At 39.4% G+C, this 20,286-nt stretch overlaps 1 protein-coding gene across 1 annotated transcript; it reads right to left on the reverse strand.

Annotated features, from left to right (window-relative positions):
• Positions 1-10,423: 10,423 nt before the first annotated feature.
• LOC149447656 (serine/threonine-protein kinase SBK1-like) lies at positions 10,424-13,042 on the reverse strand. Its single transcript, XM_089652249.1, has 3 exons — positions 12,925-13,042; positions 11,872-12,074; positions 10,424-11,125 (listed from the first exon to the last, which is right to left on the reverse strand). The coding sequence occupies exons 1-3, from the start codon at positions 13,040-13,042 to the stop codon at positions 10,424-10,426; spliced, it is 1,023 nt and encodes a 340-aa protein (XP_089508375.1).
• Positions 13,043-20,286: the final 7,244 nt, after the last annotated feature.

Consider the following 20,286-nt stretch of genomic DNA (forward strand, 5'->3'; position numbering starts at 1 on the left):
GCTTTTCTTCAAAATGTAGCCATCTTCTCAACTAGATCTGTTGTCCCGTCTAAATGCCAAGTGTCTAGGTTGTGCATAGTGGACCATCAGTTTATAGTCAAATCTGTTACATACTTAGCTGCCTATGACCCACTATAACTGTGTGTGATCATCATGAATCTGTCATGAGAGAAAAAGGAAGCCTGCTTTTGGTGAGCTCTTCTTCAAAATGCCAATTACCTGGCTGCCATATTGAATCTACCCAATTGAATTTATAGAATCCCTGACCTGGAACCTGTATGCAAATATGTACTTTTGTAAAATATTAAGGCTTGCTCTGTGGCATAACAACCAGTAGCTAGCACTTTCAGGAGAAGTTCAAAAAATGTGGCCTTCATATTTTACTCATGGCAGGTTGTTGTTAAAGATATGCAAAAGGACCAACTCAAGAAATTGATAACAGGTGGAAAGGCTTTTATTTTCTGTAGGAACAATGCCAGCTGCCTGAATGGGATTTTGCACTGTTCAACCAGTTTTTATATTTTGTTAGTGCTGAATTAGATCTTTGTGCATCATGGTCTTTTCCCCAAATTTATGCAACAAAACCCCTACCTCTAATAAGGTCATTTAATCAGTAAAGATGCTAATGTTTGTGCTACCTGTTCTATATGTTCAAATGGTCTGTAAATTAGAAATGTTTTTTTGTAATTATTTAAGAATTCACTTACCCAGTTCCTTGTCAATAGCCATCACAACTTCTCCATAACGTCCCTCGCCAAGATGTCCCAGGATTTCGTATCGCTCTTCTCCAACTGTTTCAGTCTCTCAAGTTAGGTGGGCTGCCATTGTGAATATAGCAATATCAGATGTTCTGTGCAGATAGCGGCACAAACATTTTATATAAATCCGTATCCAAAAGATCTTGAGGACCCTAAGAAGATATGTGAGGTCCACAAACTATCTTTTGTCTTTTTATAAAGACCTTGAGCCAGGATTCAAGCCAGGAACCCACAGACCTTTATTAGAATGCAAATTGAGGCATCACTTGAACTTAACTAATCAAGGTGACTCCTTTCTGTTTGTGTCTACAGGTTCAAGTCACAATAGGTAATAGGTAGTAGGGAGTGGGCATGTCTTTATTGTCCCAGGTTTCAGATTGCTAATGTTGAACTTTGGGGCTCTGCTGAAATTTGACATGTTCACTATTGGTTGGAAATGACCAATTCTCACTACTCTGGTCTTGGTTTTAAGTGTCTTCTGTTCCAATAATTTATTGGAACTTTTAATCTCTTTAAAGTTTCATAAACCATTTTATGACTATAGTGTCACTCCTAATATAGTGTACTACAGAAATCTAAGTAATATCTTGGTCAGAGCCCAGATTAGCCTGTGTACTGCTGGCTTGTTGGGTTGTACAGGGTTTTTATGCTAAACCTTGATATTCTAACAAAAGGTTATTCAAATATATATATCTGAATGATTAGGCTCCTACTGATTAGTATCAACACCACATCCCTACTACAGAACATTTACTAACCATCACGCATTTTTATAATTTTTTTATTTTAATGCAATCCTTGAACAAAAATTTACAAATCTAAATAGTATTGTTCAATGGTGTGTAATAAATATATTACATAAACTGATCTCCTATACAGTGAGGGAGCCTTGCTCAGTTCTGTATGTAATACTATTTTTTTTTTTTTTTCTTTCTTTTAAAATAGAGCAAAACTTTTTTTCTTTAGGAGGTGGGGGATAGAGTAAGGCTAGGTTCACACTTATGCAGTTTGTGTTTCACCTGTTTCTGCATTACATTTTGTGTTTTTTTTTTTTTACACCTGTGTTTTTGACACATTATTTATGCGTTTTGTGATTGTTTTATTTTTCTTGTCGCTAGGCAGATTTAAAGCACATCAAAAATGCATTACATGCTTCCCTGCAGCGTTTCCATTGATATTTATAGAACCAAAAACTGCAACTTTGTGTTTTTTTTTAAAAAAAAAAAAAAATTTCCTGACCCTTTCCAAAAAATGCACCAGGTGAAAACGCAGAGATGTGATGTGACAGTGTCCCATAGGAAATCATGTTAAATGGACTGCAGTGCATTTCTTCAAAACGTTGTGAAAAAACGCTTAGGGGATGCAACCCTGCCTTACCCGATGTTCACACCTGTCTATGTGTTTGCCATCTGTGTCACGTTGGGGAGGTTTCCCTTATGTTATCATGTTAAGGCTGGGTTCACATCTGTGTGGGTGGTGCCACTGTAGATCTGCACGAAAATCCGTGCAGCCGCACCACCCACACAGAGTAATATGGACCCTCAGGCGGGTGCCATTAGTTCTAATGGCATGCCGCCAGCACTGGAAAACACAATCATACTGGGAACATACTGCGTTTTCCAAAGAAGCACAGGGACCTCTTCCCTGCGTGTCACAGGGCACGGGAGTCCATTCAAATGAATGGGCTCTCGTGCCCATTCAAAAGACTGCCCGCACAGACGCATTAATGTGAACCAGATCTTACAGGGAGCAAAAAGAGCTTCCCCCCGAAAGTGAGGGAATACCTGGTTGTCACTAGGATCACTGAAACTGATGTTCCTTTTGGAAGATTTTCCATATATTCCTGTTCCGGTGACGTCTTATAATTTAGAGATTCTTTCACTCTCTGTGATAACAGTCACCAGGACAAAAGGAGAGGGGGACTCTCCATAATGGATGCACAGATAGAAATGATAAACTGACAGGTATCCTAACCACCTTTCACTCTATCCAAAACAAAAAATAAAAAGTTTTGCCTTTTAGTTAATTTTTAAATTGTGTATACACTTTTGGCTACTTGGTGAAACAAGAGCTTTCTTTTAACCATTCATAGGCTATTAAATATCTAAATGGTTGCATATCTAAGATTATGATTTGCATATTTAGTTTTTTATGTGATTTTTAATTTTTGAAATTAAGATGCTTGGTATTTTTTATTGTAACTGCATGGGGTTGCATGGTTTTATTTCCCAAGATACAATAGTCCTACTCCGCTGTGAATTGAATTGAGGATTAGATGTGAATGGGAATATCATTGTGCAACTCTTGATTGTTTTGCAGTCTCAGGATAAAATATAAACTTTGTGATCAAGTGTTTAAAAATGGAATTACCCTTAAAGCAGTAAAGTTGATTTTAAAAGCACTGCAGCTATCATTTTAGCCTTTTTTCACCTGTATTCAATCTTCTAGTAATACACAGGTCTAACAACAAAAGGTCTCCCCTGTCTTTCCATATCTATTGTTTAATGTTTGTTTACTAGTAAAACCTGGAGATGTAAATGGTAAAGTTCTACTACTTTATATGCATGCAGTGATTAACACCCCATTGGATTCAACACTCACCAGAAGCTGGTCTGTAACCAGCAGTGGGAAATTAGTAGGAATACAATCAATCTCCTTAATAATGAATGGTTGTGAAATCTCGAACTTGATAATCAGCCAGCAGCCCAAAAGGACCTCCAATCAATAGATTATTAGCATCTCATACTCCGATCTCCTCCTCATTCAGATTGGGAAATATCAATTCCATATGTGGGCAAAATAAAACAGCCACATAGCAAAATACTGTAAAAACAATAATTTATTGCCATAGAAACCCCCCCTTAAGAAAAGCACTCACATTGAGTAACATGGTAATGCACATTGTATATATACAATCAATAAAATGGCCGCCGACCACAGCAGCTAGTGACAGTCTCACTGCACACTGGTAACTAAGATCTTATAACCACGATCACGTGCTCTCACCACGTTGTCCCGCCGTGCGTGTTGATGTCATGGATGGTCACACCTGACGCATTTCATAATTTCCAACTTCCTCTGAGAGTTTGACCATACGTAAAAGAGGGAGGCTTTATATAAGGCCGCTTGTTATACTATTGGTTCGGTAAATAAGTCCTGCGGACAAAGGGGGAGGGGTGGGTGTTCTCAAAACATTTTATCATACCCAATTAATGGAAATGTTGTCCGATTCAGGAACATATGCAAAACTCACTAGAGATCCCACAAGAGGGTATAAAGAAAAGCTTACGGGACTAATTGAATAAGGTTACCGTACACGGGTGCTTACCAAAAAAGAAAAAAATATTTGGTTCCTAGTTGTTGTAGAATCCCCACTATTTATACACTGCCAAAAATTCATAAGGATCGCTTGAATCCACCAGCTAGGCCAATAGTCAATGGTATTGGCTCAGTCTCTGCTAGACTTGGCCAATACCTGGACATTTTTCTCCAGACCAGTGTTGTGGCCACTAAAGCCTATTTGAGAGATACGAAAAATCTTACAGCTTTTGGAGGAAGTCGACCTTAGAAATATCCCTGAAGTTTTCCTGGTAACAGTGGAAGTTTGATCCCTTTTTATACCATCATTCAACATGAAGATGTGTTATTGGCCCTTAATTGGGCATTGAGTAGAAGAGCGGATATTCCGTATGCCCAGAAGCGGTTTTTGAGGAGGTCTTTGGAATTTTGCCTTGCTCGCAATTATTTCTGGTATAATGGGGATTTTTTTTTCCAAATAAAAGGCGTTGCGATGGGCGCACGTTTTGCGCCAAGTATTGCCAATCTGTTTATGGCGGAATGGGAAGACAGATATGTCTTCAACCATGGCCATAAACAGATTCTGCTATATAAAAGATTTATTGATGACCTGTTCTTCATCTAGGCAGGTCCTGAGGTAGAACTGATTCAGTTTTTGGATAAATTAAATCCTAAACCAAATAACATCGAATTAGATGGTCAGTACAATAGAGATGAATTACATTTTTTTGGATCTAATTATATTTAGGAAGACTGACTCTTTAGTTTCCAAAACTTATTTCAAGCCAGCAGATCACAACAGTTATTTACCCTGTCATAGTGGGCATCACCCTTTGTGGCTTAAAAACATACCTAAAGGTCAAATAATTCATATAAGAAGAAACTGTTGTGAGGAAAGTGACTTTATAAATCAATCAAAACTAATTATGGATGTTTGTTGAAAAGGCATATGAAAGGGAAACCTTCCATGAGACTATTGAGGAGATAGGGACTATTAATAGGGAACAGTGTTTGATAAATAAACAAGTGAATAGAGATGATAATAAACATCAGTGGGGTTTTGTATCGGATTTTCATGTTCAGTATAAGGAAGTGGAACAAATATATGCCAAGCATTGGCATATATTAAAAATGGACAAGGTCTTGGGCCCACTATTGCCAAATAAACCAGTGTTCATATATAGAAAGACTCCTACGTTTGGAGAGAGTGGTCAAAAAAATCTTAGACCCACCATGTAAATTAAAAATGTTTTGGATAAAAAAGGGTTTCTTTTCATGCCATAAATGTTCAGCATGTAACAGGGTGAAGAATAAGTTCAGGGGACTCACCAAATTTAGGACAAATGAGAAGTTATTTGAAATTCCGGCTTTCATCACATGCGAGACAACTCATGTTTTCTATGCATTAGAGTGCCCATAAGCGATTTGTGTTATGGTGCTGCGTTAATTTAACTGCCAATTACACGGTCATGCAACGCTGCACCCAAATGAAATTTACATCTCTTTTCCCCATAAATTGAGCTTTCTTTCGGTGGTATTTGATCGCTTGTGCGTTTTTATTTTTTGCGCTATAAAAAAAAGCAATTTTGAGAAAATATATTTTGGACTTTTTGCTATAAAACATGTCCAGTAAGATAATATAAAAATCAAATTTATTTTAAAATGGCCAAAATGTACTCCGTGACATGTCTTTGCTAAAAAACTCCCAATACATGTAAATTAATGGCAGTATATATACTGGATTTTTTTTTTATACTAATAGCGGCGATCAGCAACTTATGGCGGGACTGCGGCGGACATTCTGACACTGGGGGGGAACTGACTTGGAGTCACTGACAACCCCAGTGACACCAATACAGTGATCAGTGCAAAAATAAAACACTGACACTGTAGTAATGGCACTGGGGAGGAAGGAATTAATATTAGAAGGCAATCAAAGGGTTAACTGTGTGAGAGGAGTGTTTTACTAGGGGGCGGGGGGTGTGTGCGTCACTGTAACACACTGACCTGGAAGGCTATGCTCTTCCTTCCGGATCAGTGTGCTGAAATCTGATAGGGAGGAGAGCTCCATTGAAAACAATGCAGCTGTGCTTTCTATCAGTGTTTGCCGGCAATCGCCGGGCTCCGTCGGGTAATCACCGGCCGATACCTGGTGATTGACACCCGCGGCCACGATCGGTGCCGTGGGTAGGGTGGTCACGTGGGCCCCTTACCCCAAAATCAGGATGACATTTTATAAACGTGATCCTGCATCCAGGGGCCACCTTGCCGCAGTATATGTACTGTGGGCAGTCCCCTAGTGGTTAAGGATTTAATGTGAATGGGTCTCGGCTGTTTTCCAGTTGACACAGGCTACACTTCCTCATGTAAATTTCCAGCTCAGTACTGCAGGAAATGTTCTATGGGCCCGCTTTACTGATAAAATGATGTAATTTTAACTTTTTGTGTTGTTAATTACCAAAGTGCTATAATTCTTTTCTAGAGAGGGGTAAGTGTGGCCCCCACTTAATTTTATCCCACTCAGTTTGGCATGCCTGATGTACAAATTGGGCCCAATTAGCCATTTTCCCTCCCCGGTGTCATGTGACTTGTTAATGTTACAAGGTCTCAAGTGTGAATGGGGAGGTGTGTTAAATTTGGTGTTATCGCTCTCACTCTCTCATACTGGTCACTGGAAGTTCAACATGGCATCTCATGGCAAAGAACTCTCTGAGGATCTGAAAAAAAAAATTGTTGCTCTACATAAAGATGGCTATAAGAAGATTGGCAAGAACCTGAAACTGAGCTGAAGCACGGTGGCCAAGACCATACAGCAGTTTAGCAGGACAGGTCCCACTCAGAACAGGCCTTGCCATGGTCAACCAAAGAAGTTGAGTGCACGTGCTCAGCATCATATCCAGAGGTTGTCTTTGGGAAATAGACGTATGAGTGCTGCCAGCATTGCTGCAGAGGTTGAAGGGGTGGGGGGTCAGCCTGTCAGTGCTCAGACCTTGGTCTGCATGGTTTTCGTCCCAGAAGGAAGACTCTTTTGAAGATGATGCACAGGAAATCCCACAAACCGTTTGAAGACAAGCAGATTAAGGACATGGATTACTGGAACCATGTCCTGTGGTCTGATGAGTGGTGGTGGTGGGAGTGTCATGGTCTGGGGGTGTATGATTGCTGCCGGCACTGGGGAGCTACAGTTCATTGAGGGAATCATGAATGCCAACATGTACTGTGACATACTGAAGCAAAGCATGATCCCCTCCCTTCGGAGACTGGGCCACAGGGCAGTATTCCAACATAACGACCCCAAACACACCTCTTTGCAAACTGCTTTGCAAAAGAAGCTGAGGGTAAAGGTGATGGACTGGCCAAGCATGTCTCCAGACCTAAACCCTATTGAGCATCTGTGGGGCATCCTCAAATGGAAGATGGAGGAGCGTAAGGTCTGTAACATCCACCATCTCTGAGATGTCGTCATGGAGGAGTGGAAGAGGACGCCAGTGGCAACCTGTGAAGCTCTGGTGAACTCCATGCACAAGACGGTTAAGGCAGTGCTGGAAAATAATGGTGGCCACACAAAATATTGACACTTTGGGCCCAATTTGGACCTTGTCACTTAGGGGTGTACTCACTTTTGTTGCCAGCGGTTTAGACATTAATGGCTGTGTGTTGAGTTATTTTGAGGGGACAGCAAATTTACATGTTATACAAGCTGTACACCTCACATCACATCACATTGTAGCAAAGTGTCATTTCTTCAGTGTTGTCACATGAAAAGGGAGAATAAAATATTTACAAAAATGTGAGGGGTGTACTCACTTAGATTGTGTATGTATGTACATTTTTTTTGTTTTTAATCTCCCAGGACAATCAATATAATGGTAAAGAGAGTAGACATTACGCTAATACTGTATTTCTGTGATTAAATATTTGAGCCATCAGTGTAACTTTCATGCAGCCGTGAAGTGTGTTTTTGTTTATTTTTGTGTGGCTGTTTTGGGTTTTTTTCTCATGATATGTGCATTCACTTTGCTATGTAAATGCAATTTAATATTCTCACAAGGGTGGCAATTGTGCAGTAAATTTCCCAGGTAAACAACTGCTGTGATAAAGTTCATTGGCCATACCTGAAAGGGGAAAGAATATTGTCCCTGATGTGTCTTTTTTTTTTTCCGCCAGTAGTTTTGGGGTTATTTATTTGGTTGCAGGAGTTTTGTAAAACCCTTGTTGGCAAATAGAACCTACTGGGGGGATGTCACTTCCTTTCCTGAAGTCCATAATAGAGGATGTAAATGTCCACCATGTGTAGGCAGAGCAGAATCGCTCCATTCATATCCTTCCATAGAATGCATCTGAGCTCATACATGCTAAGCTCGTGTTTGTATGAGTTGATATGCAGTATGGGACACTTTTTATGCAGGATCTTGTTGGTACATGGGGCATTAAGTTTATATTCCATCATCTTCCCTGCCAAGAGACAGCTGGTGCTTGCAGCTTGCATTTCCCTTCCTGTCCAATGGGAAGTTTGCTTGCTGGTCGAGAACGTTTGTTGTGCATAATAAAACAATTTCTGCACTCCTGGCACTTTGGTGGAGGTGTGCACTCTGACCAGTTGAAGCAAGTCTATCCACATTTGCACTTACAGCATTGTCTACAAGAATACCATCGATTGTGGAATTTTCTTCTCATACTTATGGAATATGGTTTATGTCTATATGGACGTTTTGTTATGGATTTTGAAAAATTTCTACTAACCTTTATGTATATTTGAGGTGAATTTTTTTCACATTGAGATTTGACCTATCCTCAACCTCGATCACTCTTCAGAGGTGTGAGGGTCTTCATAGGGTTCATGGATAATGCATGATATTTTAGGTTAATTTGACCACAGTTGCAAGAAAAAGTATGTGAACCCCTTGGGATTACCTGGAGTTTTGCATGAATTGGGCATAAAATGTGCTCTGAACATGTTTACAGCAGACTGTGTTCTTCTATTGTTGTGACTTAGATGACGTTCAGAGCACATTTTATGCCCAATTCATGCAAAATCCCACGTAATCCCAAGGGGTTCACATACTTTTTCTTGCAACTGTATATCACAGTTTCTTACATGTATTTATGATTACTGCACTCAGTTTATTCAATTAATTTTTTTCAAATTTTGATCATCCTTCAGAGGGGTGAGGGTCTTCATAGGGCATATGTATGTACTTATTTAGTTTAACTATTACAGTGTTTTATTTTTGATCACTTTTCAGAGGTGTTTAGGTCTCTATAGTGCTCACAAAGTTTTAGGGTTAACGTAGCACAGTATCCATTTGAATTGGCCTTTTAAGAGACAATATCCTCATATACTTGCAGCTTTGTGACTTCAGTTGATTGGGGATTTGCGCGGTTTACATAAATAATGTATTGTTAATGTTAAAGTGTTACTAAACCCCAGACCCTGTATTCACTATATCCGGTCTCCCACAGTACACAAAACATGGACATCCAATTATTTTAGTAAATATAAACTGCTCATCAGCAGTTAGAGCAGTCTTGTGACTTCTATCAGTGTCCAGCTGAGCACTGATTAAAGCTTGTAGGAGGGGTTTTCATTTTGCTTTAGGAGGATGCAGAACCCCTGACCTCTGTCTGGACAGTGCTGATTGGCCCTGTTAATCACGTGCACTCTCCCAAGAAAAAAAAACCCCTCTAGTAATACACACCAAACTGAGCATGTGCAGAGTGACTCCACACAATGTCTTAAGAGGGGGACGCTGAAAGAAGGAGAGGATCAGAGAAGTCAGGATCAAACCACATTTTTACACAATGCAGAGGATTAACCCCTCAGGTTCCACAGTGAGTATAACAAGCATGCTTTACTGCATATACAGACTGATTTTACTGTTGTGGGTTTTGTAACACTTTTTTTCAATCTGTGTTGAAGGAGAAATAAGAGGCAGAGCAAACATAGATGAATTACACGATACAAAAGGTATAACCAATACTTAGAATTTATTGCATTCTCTACCTGGTGCAGTGATTGCATTGACACTATAGATACAAACGCATGGAGACGGCAACATGAATTGTAGTTGAGGTAGTTGCTTTTCAAAGAGGTAGTGATGAGGCCCGGTGACATCACGGTGCAAAGTCCACATCTCAGAAAAACCTTTGAAATAGTCACAAGATAAATGCTTGTCCCTGTTCCTTCTATCTCACCACTTCAGTAATACTTTTGAGATGACGGTGATGATTTGAGCTGGGCAGAGAACTGCAACTATTCTCCTCCTTTTAGGACAATAAATGGGGTCCGTTTAGACTTCAACTTCAGAGCTTAGGTACTGCTGGTCTCTTTCAAAAGAAGCACTGCTGAGATTTTAACTGAAGTAAATTCAAGAGCCGGAATAATTGATAACAATGTATTCAATGTCACCGTGGTTTTCTATTATAATTATTTCCTCTTCACTCTCCAGCACAATGACTTCTACCTCACTGTCCTTTGCTGCAATATCCTCCTCTTCCTTCTGCTCCACAAGATCCATGGTTTCTTGGGTGGCAACTTCAAAGTTCCAAGGAAAATGAAGAAAATCTAGAACAACTCTGACTTGGTTCCTGCAGCTGGGGTCTTGGGCAAGAAGTATGTGAAATAAATCTTGAGCCCTCCTGCTGACATTCTCCCAACCACTTGGTGGTGGAACATGGTCAGAGTTGTTCTGCCAGTAAATAAACCTTTGAAACCATAGATCTTGAGCTGAAGCTGTTTCCCATGGATAGTTTCCAGTGAGAAGAACATACAATACAATACCAAGGGCCCAGATGTCAACACTAGGATCCACGACAATTGACTCCCTGTGCTCCAGTTCACAAAGTTCCGGGGACATGAATGTGTTGAGGGGTGCCATTGATGGAACAACTGTACCGGCAAACTGAGTCAGTCCAAAGTCACTTAATTTCACATTATGACATCTCTTGTCCATAAGTAAAATATTGTCCGGCTTTAGGTCCCTATGCACCAGGTTTTTGCTGTGCATATATTCAAGAGCCTGGGTAAGCTGTAGTGCACACCGTTTGACCAGCTTTTCTGGAATTCCCATCTGGAAAAGTTAAAACAATTAATTATATGATATTTGGCTTTAAAATAACACTATTTTACTAAAAAATAATATTCAATAATATCAAATTCAATACAACGTTGGTTACTTTTTAAATCTGCAGATGGAATTCTATGTGAACATCAGTGCAACCGATCTCCAACTACTTCAGCAATAATTGGGCAATGAAGGAAATATGGGAGGTCTAACTGGTTTTAAATTTTACCTCTGGCTTAAACACCAGACTAACCTTTAATATAGAATGGTGAAGGATCACAACCTGTATCATGATTGTTATCTGTGTGCCCACTAGGAAGGGAGGTGGGGAAGGAGGGATGTAATCTCTATTTTTGTCTTTCTGCTTTTAAAGACAAAATTAATGGCGAATGCAAATTTTACAGTTGTCACAGAACAAGAGATGAGGGGAAATCATCCAATGGGGACAACTGTTTAAGAGGGGAATTCCCCTAACGTTGTAGACTTCCTACTACCTCCTGTTCCAACTTCTTGATTGGATTAAGGAAAATCTTGCCCAGATGGTGCAGAGAAAATAGCTGACTGGGGATTTTAGCCCTTCCTTAGTTCTCTCCAACCAGGCCAACAATATTTGGTATAAATGCATGCAATATATAGAAAGTATCATCCATGACAAAACACCAGTTTCTATTAATCTCCAGGATCCCTAGGACAAATTTATAGAATTAGCAAGCAAATGCTAAAGTGTCAGCTACTTCATTAGCTTTACTTACCCCTGGCTGGATGATGGAGTGAAGAGATCCAGCAGGTGCCAATTCCTGGCTGATCATGTAACAGTCTGAGTTTTCCAGAATTCTCGAATGGGTAGATATTATGCCCTCGTGTCCAGTAACAAAGAGTGACATGCAAACTTCATGAAGAAAGGCCTCTAGTCTGGTTCGCTCCTTCTTTACCTTTTTTAGGGCAACAAGGCTACCTGTTAAAGAGGAGGGAAAAAAAGTTGATTACAATAAGACTTGGACATCTAAAACTCTGGGTGATGTCCAATACTTGAGCCCATTCATTTTACATAGACTGGATGCTTTTCTTCAAAATGTAGCCGTCTTCTCTAGGCCCTCGCTAGCAGTGAGATATGTAGCTGCCCATGCAGCTAGATCTATTGTCCCTTCCCATCTAAATGCCAAGTGTCTAGGTTGTGCATAGTGGACCATCAGTTTATAGTCAAATCTGTTACATACTTAGCTGCCTATGACCCACTATAACTGTGTGTGATCATCATGAATCTGTCATGAGAGAAAAAGGAAGCCTGCTTTTGGTGAGCTCTTCTTCAAATTGCCAATTACCTGGCTGCCATATTGAATCTACCCAATTGAATTTATAGAATCCCTGACCTGGAACCTGTATGCAAATATGTACTTTTGTAAAATATCAAGGCTTGCTCTGTGGCATAACAACCAGTAGCTAGCACTTTCAGGAGGAGTTCAAAAAATGTGGCCTTCATGTTTTACTCATGGCAGGTTGTTAAAGATATGCAAAAGGACCAACTCAAGAAATTGATAACAGGTGGAAAGGCTTTTGTTTTCTGTAGGAACAATGCCAGCTGCCTGAATGGGATTTTGCACTGTTCAACCAGTTTTTATATTTTGTTAGTGCTGAATTAGATCTTTGTGCATCATGGTCTTTTCCCCAAATTTATGCAACAAAACCCCTACCTCTAATAAGGTCATTTAATCAGTAAAGATGCTAATGTTTGTGCTATCTGTTCTAGATGTTCAAATGGTCTGCAAATTAGAAATTTTTTTGTAATTATTTAAGAATTCACTTACCCAGTTCCCTGTCAACAGCCATCACAACTTCTCCATAACTACCCTCGCCAAGATGTCCCAGGATTTCGTATCGCTCTTCTCCAATTGTTTCATTCTCACAAGTTAGGTGGGCTGCCATTGTGAATATAGCAATATCAGATGTTCTGTGCAGAAATCGGTATCCAAAAGATCTTGAGGACCCTAAGAAGATATGTGAGGTCCACAAACTATCTTTTGTCTTTTTATAGAGAAGTTGAGCCAGGATTCAAGCCAGGAAACCACAAACCTTCATTAGAATGCAAATTGAGGCATCACTTGAACTTAACCAATCAAGGTGATTCCTTTCTGTTTGTGTCTACAGGTTCAGGTCACAAGAGGTAGTAGGGAGTGGGCATGTCTTTATTGTCCCAGGTTTTAGATTGCTAATGTTGAAATTTGGGCCTCTGAGGAAATTTGACATGTTCAAATTAAAACTTGGCGAGATTAGCTCTATGCAAACTGGTGTTGTAGAGGATGTCAACTATTGGTTGGAAATGACCAATTCTCACTACTCTGGTCTTGGTATTAAATATCTTCTGTTCCAATGATTTATTGGAACTTTTAATTTCTTTAAAGTTTCATAAACCATTTTATGACTATAGTGTCACTCCTAATATAGTGTACTACAGAAATCTAAGTAATATCTTGGTCAGAGCTCCAATTAGCCTGTGTACTGCTGGTTTGTTGGGTTGTACAGGGTTTTTATGCTAAACCTTGATATTCTAACAAAAGGTTATTCAAATATATATCTGAATGATTAGGCTTCTACTGATTAGTATCAACACCTCATCCCTACTACAGAACATTTACTAACCATCACACATTTTATAATTTTTATTTTAATGCAATGCTTGAACAAAAATGTACAAATCTAAATAACAAAGTATTGTTCAATGGTGTGTAACAAATATATTAAATAAAATGATCTCCTATACAGTGAGGGAGCCTTGCTCAGTTCTGTAATACTAGAAGTTTTTTTTTTTCTTTTTTTAAAATAGAGCAAAACTATTTGGGGGGGGAGGGGGATAGAGTAAGGCTACCTTCACTTGTATGCAGGTTGAGTTTCTCCATTGCATTTTGTGTTTTTTGCCCCTGTGTTTTTGATGCAATTTTGTTTTATTTTTCTTGTAGCTAGGCAGATTTAAAACTCATCAAAAATGCACTACATGCTTCTATGCAGCACTTCCATTGACATCTATAGAACCAAAAAACTCAACTTTTGGATTCCCAGATAGAAATGATAAACTGACAAATATCCGAACCTTCTTTCACTCTATCCAAAATAAACAAAAGTTTTGCCTTTCAGTTATTTTTAAATTGTGTATACACCTTTGGCTACTTGGTGAAACAAGGGCTTTAGTTTAGCCATTTATAGGCTATTAAATATCTAAATGGTTGCATATATAAGATTATGATTTGCATATTAAGGTTTTTATGTAATTTTTAATTTTTGAAATTAAAATGAGTGGTATTTTGTATTGAAACTGCATGGGTTTGCATGGTTTTATTTCCCAAGATACAATAGATACAAAAGATACTCAGCTGTCAATTGAATTGAGGATTAGATGTGAATGGGAATATCATTCTGCAACTCTTGATTGTTTTGCAGTCTCAGGATAAAATATTAACTTTGTGATAAAGTGTTTAAAAATTGAATTACCCTTAAAGCAGTAAAGTTGATTTTAAAAGCACTGCAGCTAACATTCTGGCCTTTTTTCACCCTATTCAATCTTCTAGTAATACACAGGTCTAACAACAAAAGGTCTCCCCTGTCTTTCCATATCTATTGTTTAATGTTTGTTTACTAGTAAAACCTGGAGATGTAAATGGTAAAGTTCTACTACTTTATATGCATGCTCAGTACTCCACCCAAGCACAGGGTAGAGCAATCTAATCAACTTTTGATTTAGTTATGTAGTTAAAAAGCTGTCTAGGTATTGTTTGCTAAGAATTGCAGCAAATACAGAACTCCTCCCTTTCTGGGACACACCTAACACAGAAAAGACCACAGTGTTTAGAATCCAATTAGCAATGACAAGGAGGGGGGGGGGGGGGCTTTACTAAAACTGGAGCCTGCAAAATCTGGTCCAGCTCTGCATAGAAATCAATCAGCTTCCAGAAACTGAAGTTTGAAGCTGATTGGCTACCATGCACAACTGCACCAGATTTGCACTCTCCAGTTTTTGTAAATCAAACCCAAAATTACAATATTTTGACCACTAAAAGGCTCCTATATAGTTCATTGGTTTAGCCATCTGCCTGGAGTTCATTTTTACTATCATTGCTCTTTTGATAAGATAAAATTCTGGTGCAAAAAAAAGGTAGAGGGCGTGTACACAAAAAATGATATATATTAAAAACACTGCCAATGGTGTGTGTGTGTCTATGTGTAGATAGAGAGATATTAATTTCTACATATGGCACATCCTTCCCTCCCTCCCTTGTCTTTATTGCTCTTTGGCACTCCTATCAATCAAGCCTGCAGGTCCTCATTTAGCAATATTTAATTGTTTTCTTTAGACTTGGTAACCTATGTGACCACAAACCCCTTCTTTATGGCACAACATGTCTGTCATCAAGTCTGGAATTTACCATTTACTGGAGCAATGTAGTATGGGGCTTCATGCTAAACCAAGGTAGCAGGTCCACCCCTTTACAGAAAATGTTGCAGGATCTTCGCAAGTAATTAGAATCCTACATATGGGGGCCAAAATTCATTACCACTAATAGGTTAGCCTTCAAAGTAACTAACACTGGCCATACAAGATTAGAGTTTAGTTTGAAAAGTGTTAGGTTTTGAAAGTTCAGTTGTCTAATGGTTAATGAGACCAAGCTTTTACATTTCTCACAATTCTATCCTACTGAACCATGTCACTGGGAGGGAAAGAGGGTGAATCTCCACAGTTAACACAGAAAGAATAACCTGATATCCTTCCCCGCACTATATAAACAAACATGCACACTGTGGTGTGTATGCAATAACATGAAGCCTTGAACCCAAACTTGTAATGCACATTACTGCATATACTGTAGACCTAGTAAGGGTATGGCTGCAGGGTAAGAAGAGATATACTTTTATTCATATAGTTTTTTTTACAGTGGAAGTAAAGCCATTTTGGTATATTTTACCTACAGATAAGTCTTTAATAAGGCTTACCTGTAGGTACTGTGAATATCTCCTAAATATGTCCTTTAGGAGTTATTTATTGTAGACGCACCGGTGATGTCACTGGTGCACGCTAACTGTGCCCTCAATGGATGGGGTGCCATCCATTGAGAGAGTTGTGCCGCAGCTGAAACTCCCATGTGCATGCGCAGGGGTGTAAGGACATCGCGGCTCGGCCGATCAGATGGCCACAGCTTTCAAACCCAGAAGGAAGACCAGGTGAAGATGGAAGCCTTGGGGAGCTGTGACAGCACTCTGCTGGAGGGCTTTGTTTTCCAGCAGGTCTTTCATAATGTGCTAGTATGCATTATGCTTTTAAACTTGCAGGGAGAAGATTTTTTAGAATTGTTTGGGCAGTTTACTACCACCATTAAAATTGGTGTTAAAAGCCCCAAATAATGTAAATATTTGGCCCATTACTTCACATTGTACTGCATTTGGCATCAGCTAAAAGCTACCCATGGTGATAGCAAGCACGTTAATGCGGTTTGAAATTTATATCCTGTATGCCAACTTCCCACCCAGCAACCTTGGGACCCTCCTGCACAGCCTAATGACTCACCACAAGGAATAGTGAGACCAAAGATGGCGCATTGTGGACACCCTTACACCATTTGCACAGAGGAAAGAGACAGACACAGAGGCATAACAATAAAATACCATTTTATTAAACTAGTCAAATAAGAGGCATCAAACATGAAAAATAAATAAGAATAATAGAACTAAACTGAGCAAATTTTATAGATCTAATTAACCTAAAAAACCGATTGCGCTTACATTAGCAAATTTAAGTTTCCATACCTACACAGATCTTACAATTTGATTGGGAAATTGCAAATTGCACATCTCCTTATTGTTTAGGATTTATATAGTGCCAACAGTTTGCTCAGCGCTTTACAATATAACGAGAGACGATACAGCAACAATACAGTTCAATACAAGAGGGTTAGAAGGGCCTGATCCTGGGAGCTTACAATCTATTAATGTTGGTCTCACAAATGTTTAAGAATGTCTCCAAGCTTTGGTTAAAGGGCTGTATGAGGTCTGATTACCTTAAATAACAAAGAAATGTGATTATCTTAGATTGTAAGCTCCAAGGATCAGGCCCTCCTAACCCTCTTGTATTGAACTGTATCGTTGCTGTATTGTCTCCCGTTATATTGTAAAGTGCTGAGCAAACTGTTGGCGCTATATAAATCCTGTATAATAATAATAATTTGGACAAGGCAGACCACTGCTCTCCTTTTCTGTTTGCATGGGGGGTGAGTTGTCGATTGCTTACACACAAGTCCAGTATATAACACACAGCTAGACAGGAAAAATTTGTCTCGACTCAGAGCTTGCGTTAAGCATGTGTCTGTGCTGATCATCGGCCATGCCATATAATGGAGGGACCCGTGGCTGAAACAGCATCTTTAGTTAAGTATTCTTTTCACATGTCGAGTACAACCCCAAAACCCTAACAAAACACAATTGATGGTTTTAATTCTACCTATAGATCACTTACAACATTTTGGGGCTCAGCATTCTTCCAAATATGCAGCGAGTATAACGAGAACATGTCAAGACAAACTGTGGAAGGCACTATTGCAACTAAATCACAAAGCTAATAGGATACCCCGGAGATTGCTCCTTTAACTGCTTCCACATGCCCACCCTGATAAATTCCCTTTACGAATAATAATGTAGGAAAAAGGGCTTACTAACTTTTGCCTAAAAGTGACTTGTCTAGAAGAATTGCCTAGCCAATGTTAAATCTGTATTGAAGTGGAAATAAAGAGGCAGAAATAGCGAAAGTAGAATTACAAATGGCAGCTAGCTTTTCTATACAAAAAAGATATAAACCAGTACTTAGAATTTATCATATTCTTTACCTGGTGCAGTGACCACAAGACTATATATACAAAATACAGAAGATAGCATTATGAGGAGAGCTCAATCATCTTTTCATGTCAGACTACATAAAAAGAGGTTTAAAAATCACGCAACGCTTTTGGATAGAAATCAGATCCCTATGTATTCTGCAGTGTCATGCAATTACGATGTGGCAAATGTGCCCTATGGTAGCCACACAGCTGCATTTATACCAGATACACAGTGAACAAATTAAAAACAAAAAAAACGCAAGCAAACCTTACATGAAAATATAATTGACAAGGTCAATTTGTGTCAAACAGTTACAGCAACTTCTGTGTGTCATCACTGGGTCACACCTTCTTGCAGCAGTGTATCTGAAAATGTTCTCCCGCATAGTGCTGAATTTGGGGTACTTTGCTTTCCAAGGAGGTAGTGGTGAGGCCGAGCGGCATCACCAACACAAAGTCTGCTTCCAAGAAAGACCTTTGAAATAATTGAAGGTGATGAATTGAATGGACAGAAAGAAGCTCTGCCAACACCTTTAATTTAGGATTAATGGTTGTCTGATCCGGCCAACCTACATGCACGCAGAGACGGCACTAGAGCCATAAAAAAAGGATGAAAATTGCAACCTGAAATTAGTCAGCACACTTGCTCTAAAAATAACTTGAAAGGTAGACTTTCACTTCAGAGCCTATGGAAAAACTGCTGATGGTGTCCAATAGTGATGGGCCAAGCACCCCCGTGTTTAGTTCGCAGTTGAACATTCGAAAGTATTGAACATTCGACCACATACTTCAAACTCAATACAAGTCTGTGGGACTTGAACTTGTAAATTCAAAAGTGTCCATTTTGAAGGCTTATATGCAAGGTATTGGCCAAAAAAGGGGCATGGGGATTTGGGTACTGCCTTGAAGAACATGAACCAGTGAAAAAAGAAAAAAAAAAGAGTTTTTAAAGGGCTAGTCATTTTTCATTGCTTAACCTCCCTGGCGGTATTCCCGAGTGTAGCTCGGGGTAACATTTCAGTACCAAAAGCGGTAACCCCGAGCTACACTCGGGAATACCATGCGGCGCTGCTCCGGCATGTGTTCTTCCCTTACCTTACCCTGCGCTCCCACGATGTGTCCCCTGCAGCGTCCCCGGCCATCTCCTCCGGCCGATGCCGGCATCCGGCTTCTGTGTCCTGTCCCTGTGACGTCGGGACGTACGGGCGCCGCCGGCGGCGGGAAATTTAAAAATTTTAAAAAATGTCCTTTTTTTTTTTTTACATTTTACACAGTAAAACATTGCTGTTTCAACCTATTTCACATACATTTTGTCCCTAGTGCTTTGTCCTGCGCCCTGCCTGCATTTTGTCTGTTCTTTCTGCCTGGAAACTGAGAAATGTCCATGGCGTCCAAAAAGTGTCCCTTTAGGTCAAAAGCGGTTTAGATCAGCTAGAGAACAGCGATAGTAAATCAGAACCACTTGCAGAATTGAGTGATAATGATTCGTGGGGGAAATTCGTCATCAGAAACTGAAAACGATTTTGCGACTGAGCTCAGCAATGTGCGAACTTGGTGCTCTATTTCACATTTCAGTGTTTTTGGTTTGATTATATTATTGAATTAAATTTTTTATTATTTTTATGATTATTTATTAAATTATAATTTATGATTTTGTGTTTCAAATTTTATCATACCCGGGATGTTTACTAGACTCTTGTTCGGACAGATTTCAGTGAGTTTTTCCTAAAAATTACAGCCTACAATAAAAAAAATACATATTTCCATGCAAAAAAATGGTACCGCTTTCAGCACCAAAAATCTGAAATAATCATACCGCCAGGGAGGTTAAAGTATTAAAAAAAAAAAAAAAAGGCCTTTAGGCCTGGTAGGGCTTTTAAAGGAAAACCACGCACCTCAATAAATGGTGGAAAAAAGTGTGAGGTCCCCTCCAAATTCCTACCTGACCCTTGATCTGAGCACAGGCCTGGTAGGGTAGGTGCCCCCCCATGGCTTACCAGGCCACTTGACCTCAACATGGAGACAAAGGCCTCTTCCCTACAAACCTGGCCTGGTGGTTTGGGGGGTCTGAGGGCAGGGAGGCTCATTATCTGGGTACCCCTTTAAATTACAGGGCACCCTGATGCTCCCCCCCTTGTGAATGAGTAAGGGGGTACCCCTACACATTCATTAAAGGGTTACATTCAGTAAAAAAAAAAAAAGAGACCAGTCTTTTGAAAAATACCTTTAAATTGAACAAAAAAACAAAATTGTTTTTGACAAGTCCTTTAAAAAAAAAAAAAAAAAAAAAAAAGAAAAAGCGGACGCCCACTG

This window comes from Staurois parvus, unplaced genomic scaffold (assembly GCF_062004578.1).
Source record: "Staurois parvus isolate SC_StPar_1 unplaced genomic scaffold, SC_StPar_1.0 ptg000678l, whole genome shotgun sequence".
Classification (NCBI taxonomy): Eukaryota; Metazoa; Chordata; class Amphibia; order Anura; family Ranidae; genus Staurois; species Staurois parvus.

Coding starts and splice junctions, on each gene's coding strand:
- LOC149447656 (XM_089652249.1), bottom strand. CDS start 13,042: ATGGCAGCCCACCTAACTTGTGAGAATGAAACAATTGGAGAAGAGCGA. Junction 12,075..12,924: donor GGCTGTTGACAGGGAACTGG/GTAAGTGAATTC, acceptor CCTCTTTAACAG/GTAGCCTTGTTGCCCTAAAA. Junction 11,126..11,871: donor ACTCCATCATCCAGCCAGGG/GTAAGTAAAGCT, acceptor TAACTTTTCCAG/ATGGGAATTCCAGAAAAGCT.